The 24,627-nt window shown below is 47.1% G+C and overlaps 1 protein-coding gene across 6 annotated transcripts in view; it reads right to left on the bottom strand.

Annotated features, from left to right (window-relative positions):
• Positions 1 to 22,932, bottom strand: part of STARD8 (StAR related lipid transfer domain containing 8) — a 149,473-nt gene extending 126,541 nt beyond the window's left edge. Inside the window, exons 1-5 of one of the 6 annotated variants that reach the window (XM_050964589.1) lie at positions 22,810 to 22,932; positions 22,422 to 22,642; positions 21,388 to 21,571; positions 19,221 to 19,810; positions 17,885 to 17,990 (exon numbers count right to left, since the gene is read on the bottom strand). In XM_050964589.1, coding sequence (XP_050820546.1) covers positions 17,885 to 17,990; positions 19,221 to 19,772 — 658 coding nt within the window. In that variant the 5' untranslated portion in view covers positions 19,773 to 19,810; positions 21,388 to 21,571; positions 22,422 to 22,642; positions 22,810 to 22,932. Of the gene's footprint in view, positions 1 to 10,541; positions 10,624 to 17,884; positions 17,991 to 19,220; positions 19,811 to 21,387; positions 21,572 to 21,653; positions 22,643 to 22,809 lie in introns of those variants that run through there. The other 5 variants (XM_050964590.1, XM_050964588.1, XM_050964591.1 and 2 more) reach the window with 5 other exon arrangements.
• Positions 22,933 to 24,627: the final 1,695 nt, after the last annotated feature.

Genomic DNA, 24,627 nt, shown 5'->3' with positions numbered 1-24,627 from the left:
CAGTTCCGCAATGAGCACTACATGCACAGAACCCTGTGCCCACATGGAACTCACAGTGGGAATGGCACCCAGGCTGTTTGCTGTGAGCAGTTTACCCAGCTCTCTGTGTGAACAAGATTCCTTCTACATATCAAAACCCCAGTGGAAGCTGCATACAGCAACTGAAACATCTGCCAAATGCCCAAGAGTGCTGTTGATCACTAGGGGAACAGATAGCAAAGGGGTGGGCACATCTGAATTGCGTAAGTAATATAAGGTAGACTACCCCTGTCCTAGCTCTGGAGCTGGTAGGGATTTGATGGGATATTGGCTGTAAAGCGCTTCAGGCAGCTGCTTTTTCCTCGCTGACTCCCTTTGCTTTGTCTGGGTGAGTGGCACTGAGAGTGCTGCTGCCCTGGGCACCATGACAACCCTGAAATCATCGCTCACGCTGGGGAACAAGAGCAAGAGCAGCGCCAAGAAAAGTAGCAAAGAAACTAACAAAACCCACCCTCCCGCTCTGCACTAATTGGCCCTTGTTGGCAGAAGCGGCAGAGACCACAGTTTGAATGGGCCACAGAGACTGAAACACAGGGACATGCTGAGGTGCATGGGAGCTCATCTCTGCATCCGCGCACGAGTTGCAACACTACATGTGAGAGGCGGAAAAGCCCTGTTAAGTCCCAGCGTCCATTCTCAGGTAGGGGGAGTGTAGCACCATCTTGCTCCATGCAGTCTATTTTCCAGGCTTCCTCATCCCTTACTCTTATGAATAAAGTAGGTGTTTGTATTTATTTTTTATTGGGGGCAGATAGGGTAGACTCTTCCAGGACCTCTTATTACAACCCCTTAATGGTCCTACATGGTGTCAATCAGCTGAGGGAGGCGGGAGCCCGGCAGTCCCTGGGTATCAGCCACATGGTCACTCAAATGCAATGTGAGGTCCCAGTCCATCAGTGTCTCAGCATGCTGCCCCCACTACTCTCCCATCACCATCAACCTGGAAGGGAGAGGAGCTGGCACCAACCCCAGAAGGGGAGCTCAGCTCCTTTGCAGGACAAGGCACTGTGGTGGACTAGACTGCTGGGCAAATCCATTTCCAAGGCCTGAATCCCATTGCCATGAGCACCTGTGGCTACGTCCCCGGTGATCTTTGAATAGGAGTGGCACGCAGCCCAGGCAATACCTTCAGCTGCTGAGCAGTGAGAGGCCATCCCCGCAACTGAGAAGGGGGAGATGAGAAAGAAAAAGAGAGGAAGGATCAGACATATGCCCTTAAAACCACAGCCTGTGAGGCAAGATAGTATTTCAGGCCATCTCCCTCCCACCCAGAAGCTTGCATAGCCCTGTGTGCACTCAGATAGGGTCCAGGCCCTGCCAACACGCTCTCATTTTTACAAGTACTGAGCAAAACAATCCAAGGGGCCGGGGCAGGGAAGAAGTGATGGAACATGACCCAGAACAGGACCCTTCATGAGATCTGGGCCAGATGTGGGGCTGGGGTAGCCCAGTGCTAGTTGGAGAGAAGGAGCTCCCTGCCAGAGTATGATGGCCCATCTCCCATGCCCTTCCCAGGATCTTAGGCTGTACCCCAGTGGGCCACCCTTAACAGGGCTAGCTGCACAGCTGTGGGAAGAGTTGTAGGATCAGGATCACAGTGGGAGAGGGTCTCACCTGGAAAGACGGCTGATTCTGGCCTGCAGGCCAGCAGCACTAAACCTTCCTCCCATAGCAAACACGCAGAGCACATCAGTGCCAGTTCTCCCCCCCATCTCCCCCTTGCTACTCCTGGGGCAAATCAGCTCACGTTCTGGAACTGGGCCCAGCCTTGGTATTGGCTCCATCTCCACTGTTTGCTCCATGGCTCAGTGTTCCCAGTCCAGCCAGGACTAGGAGTGATGATAAACCCTAAGTGCTAGCCTGGCACATTTTGTCCCTTTCTTTTATTCCACATCTCCACAGATGAGAAGATGCTTTGTCTCTCTTTGCCCAACACAGCAGACCCAGGCTATTCTGCACAGGCACCATGCACCTGCACAGGTCGATAATGGGAGCTAAGTTCACAGGCCAACAGTGGGAATCTCTGGGTACGTCTATGGAGCCAGCAGCACCCCAGGGCAGTAAGCCTTCCTGGCAGGTTGACAAGCTGGGGCTGGCATTCCACACTAAAAATAGCTGTGGAGACAGTACTTTTAATGTGCAGCTCAGGCTCTGAAGCCCACTCCCCCACCTAGGGTCAGAGCCCAAGCCGCAATCAGGCTTGGGGGCTCATTGCCACAGACTGTGCCCTGAAGAGTTCTAGGCCTTCATGATCCATCTAGCCCTGCCTCAAGGGCTGGAGTTTTTATACTGGGACTCTCAAGTATTTTTGTTTGGTGGGGGAGGGGGCAGGAAGCCTGCCTATTTCCAGATCACTCTCAGCCCGTTCAAGGCCCTGGCATCAGGCTTTTAAAATTCAGAGGTGAATCTCTTGGCCCCCCCCTCCCCCCGGCTCATTCATACAATCATCGTTATTCTAGGCAGACTGCTTTGTTGTCAGAATAACCCCTTAAAATTGCTCCTAGTCACCCATTCACCGCAGAGCACTGCTCTAGAGCAGCAGTGAAGTTCACGGGCAGAGCGGGGTGAGGAGCCCAGGACTGGACTAGCAGGGTCTGCTGCAGGTCAGGTGCATTAGAAGAGCTGGGGGAGAGATGGGCAAAGGAGTGTGTGCACATGCGCTTGTGGAACACACACTCTGCAGTATGGTCGCTGCCACAGGCAGCATATTCACCATCGTTTCTTTTTCTCAGATTGCCAGGGCTGAGTAGCTTTCCATGGGGACAACGCTTCCCTGAGAGCAGGAACAATTCTGTGCTGGCTCCTACCCTGTTTCTTTCTTGGCTTTGTCCCTCTTTTAATTGGAGGTAATGGCTGCACTACCCTTAGATGACAAAGTGCCACTAAGATGTTTATTAATGGTGGCTTTCTAGTTAACATATGCAAAATATCAGCTGGAAAGCAAAACTGCAGCTGCAAATTAACAGTGATCAAGTGACACTGTCTCTCTGCCCATGGAGGGCAAAATACTCCTTCATGGAAGGGGGATAGACATGCAGCTTTAAGAGGAGGGTACAGGTCCCTCCCCCAGCATATACTTCAAAAGAAGAGGTGAGATCCAACCTTTTAGCTAGTTTCATAGGTGGGTTTAAGTCATTTTCCTGCTCCCATCCCAAAGCCCTCTCATTCTCAGTGCACAGCAGCAGGAAGACACAAGTCAGAGGCAATTATCCACTTGTACATGGAGGCAACTTTGTGTCTGGAAAGTTTATATCGCCCCCAAAGCATTCAGACAGCAGGAGACACCTGCAAGTCCCATCCTGTCTAGTTGGGGGAATCTCCAAATCATTCAAATTGGGGGATTCTCAGCAAATGATAATGACACGCTCAGATACTGTGGGCCCAAACGTTAGGTCTGTCTAAAGCATGGCAACAGAAGCAGATGATTGGCTGAAGTCTGTAAGCACCACCTCCACTGGTGGGTACTTCCCAAAATGATGCCAGCACATGAAGACCTCCTTACCTTACCCATCTAATTATCAATGGTATTTCTATTGCACTCCTTGTTACCATGGTATCTACTGGTGGTGGTGAAGAATACTATTATTTGTATTCCAGTAGCACCTTAATGCTCAGATGGAATCCAAGTCCATCTTACATGGGAAGCCTTAAAGAAAACTACAAACTGTGGACTCAAAATCACATGTTCCCACACAGCTCTACTTCCAGCATTGTCCCCACATTTACCAGGGACCGCACCCTGTCTAGAACTCTATACAGCATAAAGAGACACCTAATGGCTGTATCATATACTGCAAGTAAACATATCACCCCTGTCTGCCCTGCTCAGGCTGTTGAGTACTATTTTTTGTTGACAGGTACAGCATATTCTTGCAACTGCTCAGCCGTAAGATCTGATGTAGCCTCCAAGCAGCCCTGCCGCCAGCGAGCTATTCCTGTCCTATTGATGGGCAATTATTATCACTGCCATTGCTCCATAGTGTTCAGGCAGGGTATTAATAACAAATCACAGGCTGGCACCCTTCCAGCCACAGTCCACGGCTGTCAAGGCTGACAGCTGCTACTGCTGAGGCTTCTCCTGAGGACCGGCCCCAGTGCTGTCGGTGAACATGGAGAGGCTGAAGGAGTGTGAACATTGGGCTGTGTTCCTCCGTAGCAGCTCCAGCAAGTGATTAACATGCAGTGATTTTCCACTTTCTGCTGCACACAGACATTTCCCAGAGGTCAGGCAGAGAGTGGCTACTTGCGGAGCAGGCACTCAGCCCATTAGCATAGAGGGAACAGTAACTCTTTTATTTTAATAGGGCTGAATCGATATGTTGGTCCTGCAGCACTGGAAGCAGAGCAACAGAGGGCACAAAGCAGTGGGGGGAAAGAAGGAGCATGAAACCTGCTGCCCACAAGAAACGCCACCCGTTTCTAGAGAATGCCTCTCCAGTGACAGCATTTAACTCCTTCTGCACTGGATCGCTGTGTCTTCCCTCTGTGCCAGAGCCTCTCTGGGAAACAGCAGGAGGTGTTCTTTGAACATGCCTGATAAACTGGGAAGAGTGGGTCAAAGGGATGACCTTGACACGTGCTGCTAGGACAGGCAGCAGCAAATGAAATGGGGTGTGGTTGGTTTTTAGCTGCGCTTGACAATCTCAGTGTGTATTTTAGTGCGGACCGGAAGCTGCTGGATTGCCAGCCCTGAAGGCCAATGACCTCTGCTTATTCAGGTCTGGCACAGGCAGCAGCAACACCAGTTTCCCCTACACCCTTGCCCTGTAGGAAACAACTTTGGGGCCATGGTCTACTTCCTCTTCCCCTCCCCAAGGGGGCACCTGTGCACTGGGACGTAGACTGAGCCACTCATTTTGCAAGAGGTCAGCTGTATAATGACAGAAAGCCTCTCAGAGCTGAGGGGGCTGTATAGCAAAGAGAGCCAGAGACCCTGCCAACTCGGAGTTTCCACCTTCTCTCCCTGCTGCCCTATCCACGCCCCCAGGATCTACCAGTGAGTCAGGGGCATGAGCTGACAGCGTGAATAGCATTCCCTGAAACTAGCATTTCCAGGAGGGATTTCAACATCCCAGAAATGCTGCTCTTGGCAATAGCAAGTCACAGAATAATGAGCAGATCAGTGGTTGTCAGTTTCCATGACCTTCCAGACTGGAGATCCAAAATGCTGTCCAAACCTATGTAGGATCCTCTCCTCCCTGACGGGAGCAAGTGGCGTGGGTACATGTAAAACCCACTGGGATATGAGAAAACTTACATTCTTCCTGTTTCAGCATCTGCTTCCAGCCATCTTGGGCACAACCACCACCCTACATGGTGGATTGCGGGTGACTCAGCATGCTCAGACTTTGCTTGCCACAAATGTTCTTGGATCATCTGGTCCACCACAATCTGATGAGCCAGCCAACAGCCTACATCCTCACTGCCACTGCCTACATAGGAGCATGATGGACGCATGTGCTGTGCTGCGCCATTCAGAGCACCGAGTCACAGCCACCAACAAAAGATTTTCTAATTGGCATCTCAGAATCAACTTCCCTCAACCAATAGCAGATCGTCCAAGAGCCTTGGATGGAGAGTGGAACAGAGTATATTCTCCATTCCCATAGGTTTGGATAGCCAGGGCATTCTGTGGGGTGCAATATAATTTGGGAGCATTTCTGCAGAAAGGATGGTGGCTGGCTAAAGAGTTAAGTACAGCAACATAGAAACCTCAGCTCCTTTGAGAACCAGTGCAAGAGAGGAACTGAACCACAGAACGCATCCTTGGCATCTTTAAGAATTTATCTGAATTCCTCCCTCCCCTGCAGATCCACAACATGGGTGAGGTTTCATACCCACGGATCATTAGCGCCTCAGTGAGAAGTGTGGAGCCGCACTGCATACTAACAAGCCCTCCAGCAGGAACACAATTGGGTGTGCTGTGCCTTCAAGGGGTCACAACTCGGTGTGGTATCTCCATTAAGCACTCACTCAAGCCAGATCCACTCAGGGTTATATGAAATGGTTGGGCTTTGCCTTGCTGAAGGAAAGAAACAGTGGAGAAAATTGTCTTGAATTTGGGCGCAGAATTTTTCAATCTCCCCTCAATTTTCTCCCAGTATCATGTTCACTCTGGTTAACTTTTTATTCTCATTTTCCCCATTTTTTTTTCCAATGCCAAGCAGATTTAGCCAGTGAGTCTAACACACCCAATTGTTCCTGGCAGAGATTTCTGAAACTGTGGACAGGATGGAGCCAAAACATGCCAGGTTTCCTCCCAGCCCAGCTCTGCTTGTTCAGACCTTTGGAGGAGATGCCTAGCCATCTTCTAAGGGTGAGGGATCAAACAGCCAGAGGGGTGGAGGTTCTTCTCACCACAGGCACACAGAAAGAGCAGACCCTCCACACACTCCATGGCTGACTTTCACCCAACTCCTCCATCCATTTTCCTTTTCATCAGTAAATCAGCACAAACCTCTCTCGCTTTGGAAAGGTATCGTCATGCCCTAGCTTTGTATCGAGCTATTTTCATATAACATAGAGGTTTAAGAAGGTGAATTTTAGATTTCGCAAGGAGATGCAATGTTTACCAAACCTGTATTCAACACGCTTTATAGTTCCGAGGTTCCTCCACTTTGCTTTCTAACACTTCACTCCTATAGAGTCCTTCCTTAAAATAAACCTCACAGATACACTACCACCATTTCCTGGCAGCCTCCAGTATTGCATTGCAGCAGTGGTTTTCAGCCTGGGCTCTGCAAATCCATGGGTGGCTGCAGACTATGTCTGTCTATGGATCCGCAAAAGGTGACTATGAAAATTAAGTTTCAGACCCCAGAAAGGGCATTCCAGTTTTCTGATCAATCAAAACTATGTGAATATCCCCACCTACAGGTCAAAACCAGAAGTGTTGTCGTTATCACAGAAGCACAGAGGGTAGCGCCCTTTCTCACACTGCATCAAATACTGTGCCAAGCACCTGCCACATTTATAGCTGAATTCTGTTCCGTCAGTTTTCAGCCTTAGACACCTATGGAAGGGGTCCACAGACCACAAACTGAATTTACAAAGGGGTCCACGCCTCCATTCAAAATGTTCTAGGGGCCCGCAAATGAAAAAGGGTTGAAAACCACTGCATTCAGCAATGGCAATAAATCATTGACACCAATACTTTACAAATGGCTACTGAGCTTAACTGGTAGCTTTCGCTTATAACAACAATAATTTCTCGTCAATAAACATGTAATTTCTTGGGATTTCTACCTCATACTCTAGAAAGGGGCTCTAGGCATCTGCTGCAGAGCTAGCAGGAGCTGCTACCACCACCATTAGTCCCTCAGCCTAAATGACACTTCTAGCACTTTCCTTTCAGGAGTGTTGGTAGATCATACCTCAGGAAGTGACTGGCTACACTAGGTCATCACTACCAGGTAATTCCTTGAGGAAACGAGGAGACACAGACAGACACCATACGATGATAATTGATAAAGAAAAAGCCCTGGCATGCTCAATACAACAATTGCTTATACGAGGGCCTAAGCCAAAACAGCTGAATTTGACATAGGAGGACAATGAGAAAGGCTATTAAGTGGCAAAGAGAGTTATTTCCAATAGGGTACTTTCCATTCCTGCTTTGAAGGATAATGGGCAGTCTATTAACATGCCAAATGAACTCATACTATGACCAAAACAAGGGAAAATATTCTGGCTCTGTCAATAGGTCACATTTAATTCATCCAGCAAATAATCCAGTTCTTTATTCTGCCACCATTCCACAAAACATCCCTTTGCGCTGGACTGCTGGAAATAGCAGCAGGGTGAAAGACATACAATGTTCAAAAAGGGACTTTTTTCAAAAACTACCACCATGTAAGCTGACCTTCTGGAAGAGCAGAGGGCGCTGGATGTCAGGACTAAGGCAAGCTGCAAGGTGTGCTTGCAGGCTAAGGGGGCAGAGCCCATGACTGGAACAGCGGTGGGTGCTGAAGATCAGACTGAGGTGCACTAGCAGAGGCGCTCTGGAATAGCAGAGAGATTAGCATGCATTAGAACAGCTCCCCAGCATCGGCTCTCCACACATCTGGTACTAAATCCAATCCCTGCTGAGCACTGGTCAGCCAGGGTTTGTTTTACATTTCAAATAAGAAAAAGTATCACTGCCATCAGGTTGCTCTGCAGCATCAGGAGCCAAAAGCATTATGTAATTGCTGTCAATAACCCAAAACTTTCTGTTTCTCCCATACAGATTCTGACTTGCTTGAGTCAGGTGCTGTTTACGAAGCCAGGCGGCTCTCTGCAGCATGCTTTCTCATGTGCTGTTCAGCACAAGCGGGTTGTTGGAGACACGTTTGTGCCTCAGGGCACCACTATTTCTGCAAGTGGAAACCAAATTCTACAAAGAAAAGCATCTCTTGCTGGGAAAGTTACAAATATATAGACAATTACTTAACCTCCACATCAGCTCCTGTGGTAAAGAGAATTACTTTTCTGTCTCAGGCTAGTTCACTTTAGATGCTAGCCTCTGGGACAGAGGATTTAATATTGAGAATCTTTCACAATCAGAAGCGCTGAATAGGAAAAGTCCAGGGGACTTTGCCCCCAATTACAACCAAGTAACCTCATTTTTTTAAGGCTCACACAGATGGAACTAAACGAAAAGCACAGCACTATGCTCTCACTCACTAGTTGTTTATAGCATTGGCAATTCCCATGATATCTCCAGTTTCAAATGCTGAAAACGTTCTCCCTTTACACTGAAATTTTCCACTCTAGAGCTCAACCAAAAAGAGAACTCGTTTGGAAAGGCTGAGCAAAGTCTATTCCCCCTGTCTGAAGCATTCAAAGCTGTGAAAAAAATGTCCAACCCCAAAACAAACTTTTTTAAAGCAGAAAAAAATGAGTCTTTTCTCATGAAAAACACAGATTTTCTTTAATTAGCACAAATAACTAACAGGAAAAAAGAGCCTGAACTTTCTCAAGCCAAAACTTGCCAAATGACTAGCCCTCATTGAGGCCTGGGGTGCTGGTCAGCTGGCTAAAACCCATCAAGAAACTGACTATTGGAGTTATTGGAGAAATCTGTCAAGTTTAGAGTAAAGACACTATTTATGAGGCTATGAAATAAATAATACTCATGCAACTATAGGTTCATTCTTGCTCCATTTCACCGAGTTCTGTAAGACACACTCCCATAGCCAATAGTCAGGCAGGAAACCCACAGAGTTCAACAACAGGAGTTTTGCATCAGTAAGGACTACAGATACAGGCTTAAATGACCACAGTTTTCACTGTGCGGCATGTAGGAAGACAACGTGGTATCAAAAGAGTTGTTATGCATTTAAATGAGTAATCAACATGTCCAGCAATTAAAAGTTTATTTTGCTCTCTTTTTAGGAGTATTTTGCAATTCTAAAAAAAAAAAACAAAGTAACCAAAAAAAATCCAGATTTTTTATTCTGAAAATACAGTCCCCTTAGTTTTAAACGCCTTTTCTTCCCCAACCCTTGCAGAAAAAAAACAAGGCAAGTAAATAGAGAACACTTTCGCTAAGGTCACGATTTTCATATGTATTGCGCTGTATTAATTCCACTGTCCTGGATTTTCTGAGGGATGGCATAGACGCCACATGGCTCTCACAGCAGGCCTTCTGCAGAGACGTGGCTCACCAATTTCTGCTTCCACTGTACAACATACAGGGAGAGTGACGTGAGGGGTGAAAACAGCTTCACTGAACCATCCGGGAGCTGCAGAAAATAGACTGAATACAGTACATATCAATGGCCTGGCTTTTGGCCAGCAGCCACCCCCAAGGGTCAAAGGAAGGTCCAGTCTTTATTTATATCATATATGCTAACATCTTCCATGCAGCCACAAGACAGTCATATGAAGGGGTGGAAGGTGTAACAGCTCTGGCCAGGTGAGACATTAAACTAAGCTCCCAGCTGACCAGTGATCTGGACAGTCATTAGGGAAGCTGTAGATCTGAGGGCACTTACTGGAAGAGTTAGCAGTAACTTTTGCACCCTTCTCTCAGCATCTGAGCTAGCATCAGGCACAGAACAATTGCTTTGTCCCCCTGCAGCCCCTTATACAGTCACCACCCCCAGAATCTCATTTGCTGATGCCCCAGACTCCCCCTCTCCCCCGCAGATAACCCCAATATTTCAACTGACTGCAATAATCACTTTATACACACAGGGCGGGGAGGAAGGGCGATTACTTTTGATTTTAATTAATCCTCTGTCCAACACAGCATGTCCAGCCAGCACTTGGTGCACATCCAACCAGCAGACACCCCTCAAGAATGGCATCGGAGCCAACAAGAATCTCGGATAGACCTTTCGCTTGCCCATCATGCCACAAAAGCAGCTCCCTATCAGTGAAGCACGGCAGCAAAAATATTCATCTAATGTATGGGTAATCAGACCCCAGCCTCCCCCAGAACGGAGATAATGTCCCCAAACCTTCCTGCGCTAACCTTTACACAAGCCGCCTTTAAGTTACAGTGACTCAGTTCTTACAGGACTGCAGCAGGTGTAGCCGGGGCTCAGGGATCGCCCTCGCTTGCAAGCAATCTCCGCTTTCAACCAGATCAGCACAGGGCTGCAAGGCAGAAGAAAGAGATGGAGATGGAACACAGATACCGTCAGCGAGCAGGGGTGGGCACATCAGTGTGTATTCAGTGGCATATTGCTCTCTGACAGAGGGGCAAGAACCATATCCTTTTTACAGGTCTCTATGTATTCTTCCTTTGTTTTGGTAAGCCCCTAGCTCATATGGCTTAAACAGCCCCAACAGTACATGCCATACATACCAAAGGATCCATACAAAATAGCCACCAGTATTAACAACTTGTTTTTCTATTGCAACGTGTCCCTTTCAGCTAGGATCTCATAGTGCTCTGCAAACATCAGTGAACTGAAGCTTCACAGTCCTCACCCCTATGTGGCAGGGGAATGTTTTATTGAGTTTAAAGATGGGGAAACTGAGGAAGGGACATTAAAAATTTCAGTCTTCACAAACATCCACTAATTACAATGCCCTATTTTTGAGTGCCCAATTTAAGACATCCAAGGCCTCATTTACAGAGAGATGCAAAAATCAAGAGAAATTTTGAAGATTTAGCGGTGGCTAAAATTGCACATAAGTAAACTGATCATATGTCCCACTTCTGGATTTTCAAATGATGTTCTGGTGTCCCAGGAATGTCTTTCAGGATAGCTGAAAGTCTCAGATTTTCATTCCATCAATCAAAACTTTTTGTTTAAAGTAACTACACCTCTACCCTGATATAACGCGACCCGATATAACACGAATTCGGTTATAACGCTGTAAAGCAGTGCTGTGAGGGGGGCGGGGCTGCACACTCCGGCAGATCAAAGCAAGTTCAATATAACGCGGTTTCACCTATAATGCGGTTAGATTTTTTGGCTCCCAAGGACAGCGTTATATCGGGGAAGAGGTGTACCAAATGTTTGTTCCAGACACATTGCTATACCATGTAGAATTAGCTCTGTGTTTAGCAAGGACAAACAGTCTAGTGAAATAAGCATGAAGGGTGATCGACAGTGTCAAGTGAGCAAAAAAACAGCCCCACAGCTGTTCTTTTGCTCAGAGTGAATGTTAATGCCAACTTGTTCAGCATTTTATGATAAGCTCACTGAAAATACTAAGTTACTAGGGAAAAAATCCTCCACTCTGAGAAATATGCATGTGTCACTGTCGAACCAGAAGCTGGCAGCAATGACACCCACACACGTTATAGAAAAAAGTGTACTTTGTATTTTGAATGACTATTTTCTGACCCCAAAAATTTTTGCCACAAGAATTTCCCCGCTTTTGATCTTGGAAATATGGTAATTTAATACTAAGTCAATGGCAGAGTTGAGACTCGAGCGGAGGTCTCTGACTCCCAGCCCCATCTCTAATACCTGGGCAATTCTCTGCTCAAAATGAATGCTTTTTTGGCATTTATAGCCCATAAGAATGTTCAGAATCCAATCAGCTCATTCCATAACCCTGACAGTCACACACCTTGTGATAATAGGCTTTCCTATGGGACAGAAGAGAACTTCATTTCTTTAAAGTTTCTAACTAAAAATAAATACATAAAGGCTTTTGTGGGTGCTTATTAACTGTTTACTCAGCAACCTGTCCTGTTTTTTTTTTTTTCATGTCAAAGCAACTTTGTATTCTCACCCCAAATGAGTTACAGCTTCTTATGTGCCCCTCACAGCTCTTTCAGTCTTCTCCAAATGACTTATTGAAGATTCGAGTCTGGACAGAAAGTCTGGACAGATTCAAGTCTGGACAGACAAACTGAAACAATCATAAAAGAGTTTATGTTTGGCAACTGTACCTCCTTCCTCTCAGTCCAATTCCATTTGTCGAGTTTCATGCATTTGGGGAAATTGCAGGGATCAGCAAACCCGCAGTACAATGGATGAGCCTGATCCTGGGAAAACCACCTTTGTGAACACGGTATTTCCCCTGCCAGGTAATAGGCAGGCAGTATTACCAAGTAATTCAAGGACGACACCTGAGTTCAGGACTCTTGAGTTCTACTCCCAGCTCTACCACTGATTCACTATGTGACCTTGATCAAGCCACTTGACCTCTGCATGTGCCTGTTCGTCCACATTTGAAAGTGACTTGACATTTAATCTCCTTCATGACGGATGACATCTCAAAGTAGCTTGGGTTTAGACTTTTTTTTTTAAGCATTATAAAATTCAGTTTTTGTTGACCAGTCTTTTTCTGAAGGAATACTAGGTAGGTTTGTAATGCCAGATAACAAGGGTGTGAATCCTAATGGATAGAGAAGACAGGTGGATTTTACTTCTGTTGAGACTGCTTAACGCACTTTGGTGTGAGTTTGTTTTCTTGAAAGCTCTTTTACTGGAACACCTGACAAACAGTTGGAAGAAAAGCTCTCTTTGTTAAAGACTCAATGCCCACACCTATCAGCAGAGACCTGTGGCAACTCCCTGTCTGCATACAAACGAGACCTTCAGCAAAATCAGGAAGACAAAACTGAACATGCGAAAAATTAATAAGCCAGCACTTTAAAATAAATTGAAAAACAAATATAGAACACACACAGTTTATGCAGCAGAAAGCAGCAGAACAGGGCAATAGGGCATAGACAGGTAATTTTTGTTCACCTGCTTGCCTTAAAAACAGGGATAATACAACTTGCACAGAAGTGTGTTGAGAGGATTAGTTAATGTTTATCAGGTGCTAGGAAATCCCTAGCAGAGCAGCGCCATAGAAGGGCAAAGAATTATTAGAATCTTTTATTATTAGCAATAGTCGCATGTCTCACATGGCAAACATATAGAGAAAGTCCTGCGCTATTTACAGCCCAATGACAGACCCAATCCTAGGGCACAGCGTAACTCTGTCCTGCAATCTGCACCTCTAGAATGACCGTCCCAAACGCCAAGGCTTTAAATAAAAGCTCAGCTCCAGAGAGTACACTTAATAAAGGTACAAACTCCCTTTGAGTCCATTCCAATTTGCTATTGGATCTTCTCTTGCTTAGCTCTGCAGCTCCAGCTGCTTCTCCAGAGCTTTGACCAAGCAGAAAAAAAACAGGAGATTGCTGGGATACTCAAATCATGCCAGCAAAACCTGGACATCTGGTTGGGCTGGCTGAGAATGATGCAGGTAGGGTTAAAGTATCATAAAGGGCCATAAACACAGGAAACACCCGCATAGTACACAGAATCCTGCTAGTCGACTACAAGATGGCACGTCCCTGCTAGCACTTGGCCACATGCCTCTGATGGCCAAAGCATTCTCATCCACTACAAAATACACAGGGAACAGAGACACAATTGACTTTCCAGCTTTCGTGAGCAAAACATTATCAACCTACTCGTACATTTTAACACCTAGTTCTAATGTCCTGGGAAGATCCCAGCCATGTCCCTGAGGAGGATTTTGAATTAACTAACAGAGAGCAGTCTGGATCCAGAGAATCCATGTCAGCTCTTCTGAGCTCACTATAGGCTAGGCCAGGACTTTAATCTGTGCATCATGAATACCCACACAAACAATAAACCACATAATCACTATCCACAAAAAGAACAGGAGTACTTGTGGCACCTTAGACACTAACAAATTTATTTCAGCATAAACCTTCATGGGCTACAGCTCACTTCTTCGGATGCATAGAATGGAAAACACAGACAGGAGATATTTATACATACAGAGAACATGAAAAGGTGGAAGTACGCATACTAACTGGAAGAGTCCAATCGATTGAGATGAGCTATAGGAGAAAAAAAACCTTTGAAGTAATAATTGAGATAACCCATAGAAGGTGTGTGGAAAACTTAACATAGGGAAATAGATTCAGTTAGTGTAATGACCCAACCATTCCCAGTCTCTGTTTAAACCTAAGTTAATTGTATCTAATCACTATCCTATCTCAATGCTTGAAAACGTGAGGAGCTTTTGGTCACATGGAATGGAATAGTAATTAGTAAATAATTTAGCAAGAGCAACACAGGACTAGGGTAGCAGAGGACTGCAGGTCACAAGTGGGGTGCTCCAGCAAAATTGCGCGAAGTGCCAAGTCCAGGACATAGCAGGGGCTGCCGGTCAGGACTGAGGTGTCTCTACTGCTAGGATGCTACATCAAGCTTTTATGGCACCTGCTCACCGCTCTGCTTTTCTTGCCATCATTGCTAGCAGCCTCTTGTTTTCAGGGACATCCCAAAAGGCTTCTGAAATGAGCCTACATAATTCATAGCTTCCCTCAGCAGTTTGGCCTATTCATGAGAAATCCAGTCATTGCCACAGATGTTTATAAGAATGATGCAAGCTTCTAGGTGAGGGGAGGCCTGCAAGAACAAGTCAGGCAGAATCCAGCTCTGGTGTAAGTGGACCCAACTTCACTGATGTCAATAGTTACACCAGAGCTGAATTTGAGCCATTTGCATTGCTGCTCACATCCTCTGGAAATAGAAGAAAAATCGGCAGGAGCTGAAAAGAATCTGATTTCTGTAGATTTACAGAAAATTCTTTAGCCATCCTCCGCTCCCCAAAATCAGGTCCTTTCCACATGACACGGGAGTATTTCGTTACTAAAGGGTATGCTGACAGGAAGGCCACTGGGCACTATCTGATGGGAACTTGCTGCCATTCGGTGGCTGTATTTAGAAATGCAATGACTTGCAGATACCCTGGAAAAGAGCTACGCTGCCTTTGTCCATGCAACCTCCCTGATCTAAAGTAAATCAAGAAGAAAAGTTAGAGGAAGGGTAAATGGACCCCATAAAATTACATTTCACTTTTCGAGAGAGGAACCTGATTTTTCTGAGACTGAAATAGCAATGTTGCTCCAAACCCAGAACAATGCTAGGTTATATGGGGTCTTTATTTGCTTTGCCTTGCCTTCCCCCAAGCACTCAAAAGGATTCTAATGAAAATTAGATTTAAAAACACCTCGTTTCTGGGTTTCAAATCACCAGCAAATTTCATCCAAAACCAAATTTTCAAAGTCAAGTTATAAACCTCTTGACAAAAAAAAAATCCTTTCCCACTTTTAAATAATAAAAGCACCCCCAGGCTAGTAAATGAAAGCCCAGCTGCCATGAATGAGAGAATTTCTGCTCTCCGTAATACACTCGCCTGGTTCCTACTCCTCACAGGGTGCCTCTTCCCCAGGAATCTCCCACAGAGAGGGCAGGATGCCAGGCCACATTGGTTACTTTGCTGATTGCAAGCCTGCATTGTCTCCATTACTGCAAAGAATTCAGAAGCCCTGAGAAAGAAAATATGCAGCAACCACATCCCAGCTTTCTTGGCTGCCTTTGTTTCCTTAAAGAGGGTCTGAACTGTGGGGAGAGGGAGGTTTTAAATGAGCGTGCTGTATAAGTGACTGCACCATCTGTTTATGATCCCCAGACAGGAACACAATATGAAGGTTCCAGGCTTGAAGGGAACCAGTAACTACAATATAAAGGAAATTCAGCAGTTCCTGCTGAGATCTGAACTTCGGTTTCTGCATGCCTCTTGCAGAAGTTGATGGCACCAACACAATCCCCTGCTCAGCCTTAGGTGGGAGTGGTAGCATCAGTTACCACAGGAAAAATAGAACTTCAGACGCAGGACTGGGCAAATAAAGTGATTTCCAGTTCACATGAAGGAGGGAGACAAAAAGCAGTAAGACAGTGAGGATCTGAATGCCCTCCACTTTCTACCTGCTGCTGCCCTCTCCTGTTCTCATCCCTGGTGGCAACAGGCCGTAGGGTCATAAGCTCTCTAGGGCAGGGACTGACACTTATTATATGTTTGTACAGCACCTAGCACAATAGAGCACAACTACAATATAAATCATAGAAGGTAGCAACTTTGGGCTGTTTAAGGGAGCTGAAAATACCAGTTGAAGCCATTTGCTCTAGGTAAATGCAGAGAGGGAAAAGTTTAACTAGAGACCAGCTGGAAGCAATGCACACAGTGACGAAGGATATGTAATACATTATTAACGGGACTTTTTTTGCTTTCACTCCACCCATACTGCATGGTTAACTGCCTCTTTCACATTCTCTTCCCACTCTCCCTTACCACACTCTTTGCTGTTTCCTCCCCCTGTTCTGCTCCTCCCCCCTATTTACACACTGTCAAACTGTAAGCCCTTTGAGGCAGAGCCCTTATCATCAGAGTGTCTGCAAAGGGTCTCACATGCCATTAAGGCCACAAACAATGGTGACCTGCATGTGAAAAAATAGTGAATCCAACCACTACAAGTTCGAGGCTCACATGCGAGTCTAACGCTGTTCCTTGGAGATGGTGCTTAATCCATAGCCGACATTTCTTCAGCCTAGAGATATCTTGGGCCATCAGTTGACACCAACCTTTTGCACCACATAGACGAAAGCTCAGCGGTTGTGCAGTGCACAGCGCATTCAAGAGTGCTGAGAAATCTCCACATGTGGAGAAGTTGGCTCCTGTTCCTGAGACTGTGAAACACATATATTACAACAACAAGAAAATGCTTGTCCTGGGAGCCCCAGCCTTCTCGCTCCAGACTTTCTGCTCAAAGGCATAACAGGGCTTCAGAGGGCCACAGGACATGCTTCATGGGGCAGAGCAATAGGGGCTGGGCTATCCTGCAGGTGAATCAGATCAGGGAGCTCCTGGCTTCTTATCAGCCTTTCCCAGTCATATCAGACACAGTAAATTACCCCCTCCAGTTAGCTCATCTAAACAAACCACCATAGTAATAAGCAACAAGAGCCAGGGAACTTTACACAATGGGACTAGAACCTAGATCTGCCAGCTTCCAGCCTTTTGCTCTATCCTGCAAACATAGGGTAACCAGATGTCCCGATTTTATAGGGACAGTCATGCTAGTTGGGGCTTTGTTTCATGTAGTGTCCTATTAACCCTCACCCTCTCCCCATTTTTCACACTTTCTATCTGGTCACCCTAAGTAGGCCTCACTTTGCAGCCCCTTGGTAACCATCTGTTCTTCCTGAGTTCAATCCAAATTATTGTATGACATAAGTGGTGGCAGGTGTCAAACAGAACTCAATTTGGTTTGGGGTATCTGTTTTCTTCAGGTTGCCTAGTCAATCCAACTCTGGCTTACAAAGAGTCTACCATATCTTTTGTAAACAGAAAAAAAATAGGGTCACTCTGATCACTAGGTGCTCAGATTCCACAGAGGTGGGAACGGGAAAGGCAGAAAGTAGTAGAGACAGATAGTTCTCCAGACTAGAGCACAGGAATACAGCTGATCATTCAACTCAATGTAATAAACAGGGAAAAGATTAGGCAAAGGGAACAATGGTCATTCTATGACCCTTACCATTGACTGACTCAGCACCAGTTTTATTATGCCATTACATACCCATGCTGGAGCAGAACATGCCTCTTCCCCACAGCAACCCCCAAAGTGGAACAAGTGTAAGCACGGGATTAGAATAAAGGGGAGAACTGTAGTGGAGCAGCTGGCTCTGCAGTGAAAGAACAGGCCTAAAGTCAGCATCAAGTTCTGTTCCACAGGGTTTTAGTTATAATAAAACAAAAAAAAAGGCTTTGCATTCCCAGAAAACACCAGACCAGGGTATAGCCCAACCCTGTAACAGCTGGGCACGGGGCTCTCTTCCTATTATTTAGGAGTTGTTTTTTTAATACGGTTTCCTACAAACTCTCCAAGAGCCTGACAGGGCCTTCAGTCCCCAGATCTGCCTCATTATTCCATCCTGTACACCTCTGTGAGGTCTAAGCAGGGAGTTAACTCCCTGCATGCTGTAGGGCCTCTGTATAGCAATACAAGAATAGTCAAGGGTATAAAGCAGGGATTGGCAACCTTTGGCATGCAGCCCACCAGGGTAAGCACTCTGGCATGCCGGGCCCGTTTGTTTACCCGCCACGTCTGCAGGTTCAGAAAATCGCAGTTCCCACTGGCTGCGGTTTGCTGCTCCAAGCCAATGGGGGCTGCGGGAAGCAGCGCGAGATGAGGAATGTGCTGGCCATCGCTTCCCACAGCCCCCACTGGCGTGGAGTAGTGAACCGCAGCCAGCGTAAGCCGCGATCGGCCAAACTTGCAGACACGGCAGATAAACAAACCGGCCTGGCCCGCCAGGGTGCTTACCCTGGCGGGCCGCGTGCCAAAAAGTTTACTGATTCCTGGTATAAAGTCTCAACTCCATACGCAGAGGTTGAGCTGTGCGCAGGGTACGCCTCCAGGCCCCAGCATGCCAAGCATGTGCTTGGGGCGGCAAGCCGCGGGGGGCGCTTTGCTGGTGACGCGAGGGCAGCAGGCAGGCTGCCTCTGGCGGTTTGCCTGTGGAGGGTCCACTAGTCCCGCGGCTTCGGCGGGACCAGCGGACCCTACACAGGCAAACCGCCGGAGGCAGCCTGCCAGTCTGCCATGCTTGGGGCAGCAAAATCCCTAGAGTGACCCCTGGCTGTGCAGCTTCATAGGCCTGAAACCATGAAACTCAGAATAGACAAAGATATTCAGAAGTGGCTAGTGATTTTGGATGCCCTTCCTGAGACATGTTGGAGGGCTTGAGTTTCAGAAAGTGCTGAACACTTGCTCTTTGAAAACCCGATGCCCTTTCAAGCATCTCAAGGTGGGCACCAATGACGGAGGCACCCTAAATCACCAGTCACTTTTGAATGTCTTAGCCCTCTTTGAGAATATGCCCCAAACATGGTAACAAGTAAGATGAACTCACCACACAGCAGGGCCCTGTCTCCACTTCATCGAGGTCTGGGTGGTTACGAGAACGTATGCTCTTTCCCGCTCCATTGCTCTCACATGGCAGAATGCATTGGTCTCTCTTCAGTTCTGATCTGTGGTGTTCAACCTGCCAGGATTGGTCATCTCTTCTCTCCCATTCACTTCCAGGTCTGCATTTCAGTTGAGCAGAGCCATTAAAGATGAATATGTTAGCATTGCTGGGAAGTCCATTCCCAATAACAATGCTCCCTCTGCACCAGACGCAATCCTCAGTGAAGATGATAGCGCTTGGACGATGCTTCAAGACTCTGATGAGTTTGATTTTTATTGTTTGTTCAGGGAAAAGTTCTTCTGAGGCGGGTGGACACTCATCTGCTATTAATGCATAGTTAAGCTCTACTTCGGGACTAGATGCATTGCACCTCGTGCAGAAAATACCATAGAGATCTTCTTCATCTTGAACTACAGGGTCAAAACTTGAGACCTTATCATTCTGGCCGGGGGTAAAAGGCAGCTTCATCCTGAGCTTAGCATTCTTCGGATCCATGGCCCATGAATGGAGATTACCACTTCATTAAAGGGGCACTAGCAAGATGAAAAACAGATATTTAGCCATCATTCTTCTCTGTGTTACTGAAAAACACCTGGCAATGCTTCCTTAGATCTGTTTGCTTTACTGTGCTGCTTGCTCCTTATTTCCATTTCACTCAGCTTGGACAGGGACACTACATTATCTAGGTACTGTGGAGTGCGGTCCATTCAACTGAGGCTCAGAGTTCTATTTCTGGCTCCACCACTAGTCTGCTGGTGACCTTGAGCAAGTCACTTCACTGCTCTGTGCCTCAGCTTCCCCTGTCTGTAAAATAAGGCCAACGGTACTGATGTCCTTTGCAAAGGGCCGTGAGCGCTACAGATGGAAAGTGCTACAGAGGTAGGTATTATATGCTCCCCTTATTGTACTAGTAGAGCACCTCACAACATATATTATATTTATTAAACACCCTGTGAGGCAGGACAGTCCCATTATCCTCATTTTACAACTGGGGAACTAAGGCACAAACAGGTTAAGGCCACTCAGGAACTCTGGAAAGGAACAGGAACTTGTACCCAAGTCCAAAACTAGCACCTAATCACTGGACCTTCCTTCCTGGCCCCTGGCTGTTCAGTTAGCTTTACCGTCTGTTTTTCTCAGTGCTCCTGGTGCTTGTACTCTAAACACTGCAGGGGAAGGTTTAAATCCAGAACGTCTCTTTTCACTTATATATTTTTTTAAAAGCATGAAAAATACATCATCTGTATCAAAACAGCCAAACCCACAAAATCTAAAATAGTTGGTAAGAATCACTTTTATGGAAGTTCTCACATCCTTATTACTTTCAAACCTTGCAGAGAACCTTGCTTGGGCAGTTAGGCCTCAATCCTATAAGTAAGTGCAGATGGGCTGTCCCTGGGGTCTGTGCAGAGCCCCACTGACTTCAGCAGAACTCCACACAGGCATAAGCGTTCACCTGCACATATCCAGCTGCAAGTCTGCCGACATAAGCCCCAATTCCAGAAATACTTTTGCACACAAGTAACTTTACTCACAGGAGTAACCCTTGCTCTCTTTCTAGAATGGAAAATTAGTTGCAAAGTAAGGACATGTGCCTGCAAATACACTTTACCTCTTGAAAATCAAGCAGTAGGTGCTTCACAAAGTATTGAAATATGAAAATAAAAATATAGCTTATAAGAATTCTTAAATAGAGAAACAAAGCATCAACAACCTATATCACCATTCCCTCCATTGCAAAGTAAACATATCACCAACCAACCAACCAAATTCAAGTTTATTGCTTCTTTTTGAATTTAAGAATTCTGTGAATAGTGGTTTTTGGTTCTGTTTCGGTTTTAGATTTATCATGTAAAGCACAGGTGGCCTGGCTTTCCAAGGTGGGGAGCTCTAGTGCTTTAAGAAAGGTGCTTTTGCAGGTACTGAAACAAAAAATGAGTAGTAATAAATATGATTGTATAGCGTTCTCTGTACATTATTTCCTATCAATTTGAGATTGTCTCCTATAGATGAGATAAAGGTCATTTCTTTATGGTCATAATGCACATGTTCCCCTCTACTTGTGTTTAACATTGTACATGTCTTACTTACAGTACAGAATTCCTCCCACCTTAGAGAAAGTCAGCATTTCAAAGCATGTTCTGTGCACTAGCAAGGTGAGGAAACTCAGGGAGTAAAAGGGTGTTGAAGTGGTCCTGTTGAGGCATGTTCCACCTGGATGCTGTCAAATGCTTTCTTTCATTCCATCAGAAACAGACAAACACACACACAACCCAGAATATGGTATCTCAGGTCTGTAACACACACATGCAAGAGGCAAGTTAACTTAAAATAGGTACTAATTGACTCCCTAGCTTGCAGTGTTAGCAGAGATACCTAAGGATTTGAATGAGTCACAGAGACCAAACTCCATCTCCAGCGGGGTCCTGTGTCAAGTATGAAGCATCACGCGGAGGAAACTTGCACAGCTTTTGCCCATCTTGCATGTCTCTTGCAGACAGAGGATTTCAATCTCCAGGGCTTTTATCCACACAGAGCTCCCTTCCACCGCTCCAAAATACAATCCCACACAAACATCAGATTGAGCCAAAACAGAAGGCTTGGGAATTCCATGGGTGTGTAGCAGTGCCAGAAGTATCAATGATTTAACAACCTCCTACTATTTATTTTGCTGCATGACTCAAGAACTATCAAGTTATATTTATCTCTCTATCTACTACTACACACGCCGTCTCAAAGCTCAGGGAAATTGGCTGAGTTTGTAATAATGAAACTATACTTTCCATACAGGTATATGCATTTTTTAAAAGATTTTTATTCTCTCCAGGATTTTGTCAGTTTTCCCTTTATTTCTCACTCTCGAATGCCCCATGTCATGTTCACACACACTCCAGCGAAGTAAGGTTGAACACAGTTCTCTCTAGACCTGTCAGTGCTGTTGCTGGACTAGCCAGAGGTAATTGCTAGAAGGCATTGTCTGTTTCACCTCAGTGGAGTGAAATCATGCACTAATTCCCCACCACATCATTCCTCCTCCTGTGCTTCAACTCTCTGCTTCATGCTTTGCTCAGACACATGCTCCCTGATGACAGGACTGCATGTGGCCCGTATTCTGCTGAATCCAGCTTACCGATTCCTACTCACCTTACTGGTCCAGTGGAACAACTCCACCCATAACCATCCTCCAGCAGGATAATGCTTCCTAAAGTGAGCACCCCAGCTGAGAGAGACCGGTGACACAGCATCACACCCAGCAGGAAGGGGCAGAGCCTTTGTCCCAAGGAGAATACAGACAGCATAAGGATTTAGCAGTCCTCCTGCTGTTGACTTTAACCTCCTGCTGTTGCTGTCATTTCCTCAGCCACCTATGGAGAAAGGCAAAGGTCGATGAGATTCTGCAGTTTTAATTCAGCTTTATTTGCAGACTTATCACAACCTCCTTCCTCCCAGAATTCCCCCAGATGGGGATTTTGAGTCTTCTGGGAAGGTGTTTTTTCATTATTAATTTTTGGCTCCCCTGCCAGGGACATACCAGTCACTTGGCGAGAGACCCAGCCTGAAGAGAAGGGCTTCTGAGAAAAAGGGGAATCTGAAATCAGGCGTTAACTGGAAAGAGGCTAGTGATTAATACCAGAGCTGCATCCAGGAATTTCATCCTTTGAAGAAGAAAAGTTTCCTGTTAAACAACACTCTCACGGCACTTCCCCTCCAAAAAAGCCCAGGCGATAACCCCAGTATCCAGGCTGCAACATACCCTCTTGACATTCATGGCTGCATATAGCCTGCTGAGGGCAAAATGGTTCTCATCTTTGCCTGCCCGGTAATTGGGCTGCCACCCTCTAACTCTTGCAGTGGAAACTGCTCTGGGGCACCTGGAACACAGAAACGTAGGTAAGAGAGACGCTGCTGAACTAGAAACACAGGTCTGCCCACCAGGTTAGGAGAGTTCACAGTTTCAGGCCCAGGCCCCATCCTCTATAAGGGGCTCAGACAAGAAGCCAGCATTCCTCCAGGTCTGAACTGGCTCTGAATTGCCCTCACTGTGCTTGGCAAGGAGATCCCCACCGCCGCACCCTCCAGGAAAACGTGAACCCTTCAACTCCCTTCCTCGGAGCCAAGAGGGGACATTATCTCAAGGGGTGAGCAAGAGACTTCCAGCCTTTTCTTTTTCCTCTGCCCTCCCTCCCCCAACACCAATAAGCTCTCCAAGCAGAAGCTAACAACCAAAGCGCCCTGGACGCTCCCGAAATACAACGTGCAGCGGGTGGAGCTTCCCAGCGACAGGCAGCCGGATTCTAGGATGACCAGATGTCCCAATTTTATAGGGACAATCCAGATATTTCGGGCTTTGTCTTACATAGGCACCTATTACCCCCCACTCCCTGTCCCCATTTTCACAGCTGGTGTCTGGTCACCCTGGCTGGATTCAGAGACGAGGGCAAGCCCCTGGGGCCGCTCCCCTTCGGCTCAGAGTCCCCGGAGGTGCCAACCTTGGCCCTCTGCAAGAGCAGCGGCTATCGGCTGCCGCATCCGGGTTTCTCCCGCCCCCTGGCCGGGACTCCCGGCAGAGCCCGCCCTGGACACTTACCACCAGCCCCCTGCGCTGCTGCCCGGAGCGGGGGGTGGAGCTGGCAGGTAACCACTGGGGGATGCTCGGCCACGCTGCACCTTCTCGCCCCCGGCCCCGGCCCCGGCCCCGGCCCGGCCATTGGCCCCCGGCGCCTGGGTGCATCCGCGCCCCGCGCCCCGCGCCGCTCCCAGGCAGGGGCTTCCCCCGCTCAGCTGCCGGCCGCTGGAGCAGCCGCCCAGCCATGACATCACCCTTCCCTGCTGCCACACGCCTACCTGGGGAAAGCCGTACACCGGGGGGAGGAGGGGCGTTTAACCCTTTCCTGCCCCGCCCGGGGAGGAGGGCTGCTGGGGCCGGCCAGGCGCAGGGCTGGCGGACTGGGCTCGCAATGGCTCCGCTTTGCCACTGAGTCGCTCAGGAACTTTGGGCAAGTGCCGCAGCCGCCTCAGCTTGCCCGTCTGTGAAAGGGGACTGCTGCTGGCATGCCGCGCGCTGAAGGGACAGCCTCGGGGCAGGGCTGGGCTTTACTGCCCCCGGCTCTCATGGAGGCGAGCCACTTCCTAGTACAAAAAGCTTCAGCCAGGCAGCTCCCAGCCCTCAGCGGTCTGGGTTAGTCCATGTTGCCAGGTCGATATGTTGATCCTAAATCCCAGCCCCAGCTGCTGGAAAGGGTGGAATGTGGCTGTGGGGAAAATCTAGGGGTAGCTGTCCTCCTGGGCCCTGCTGCCCAAACCATGCCTGTTGACTCCATCTTATCACAAGATGCCTCCAGGCACAAGG

This window comes from Gopherus flavomarginatus, chromosome 8, assembly GCF_025201925.1.
Source record: "Gopherus flavomarginatus isolate rGopFla2 chromosome 8, rGopFla2.mat.asm, whole genome shotgun sequence".
Taxonomy (NCBI): domain Eukaryota; kingdom Metazoa; phylum Chordata; order Testudines; family Testudinidae; genus Gopherus; species Gopherus flavomarginatus.
Note: the sequence above shows the minus strand (reverse complement) of the source record. Positions and strands in the feature narration are given on the sequence as shown.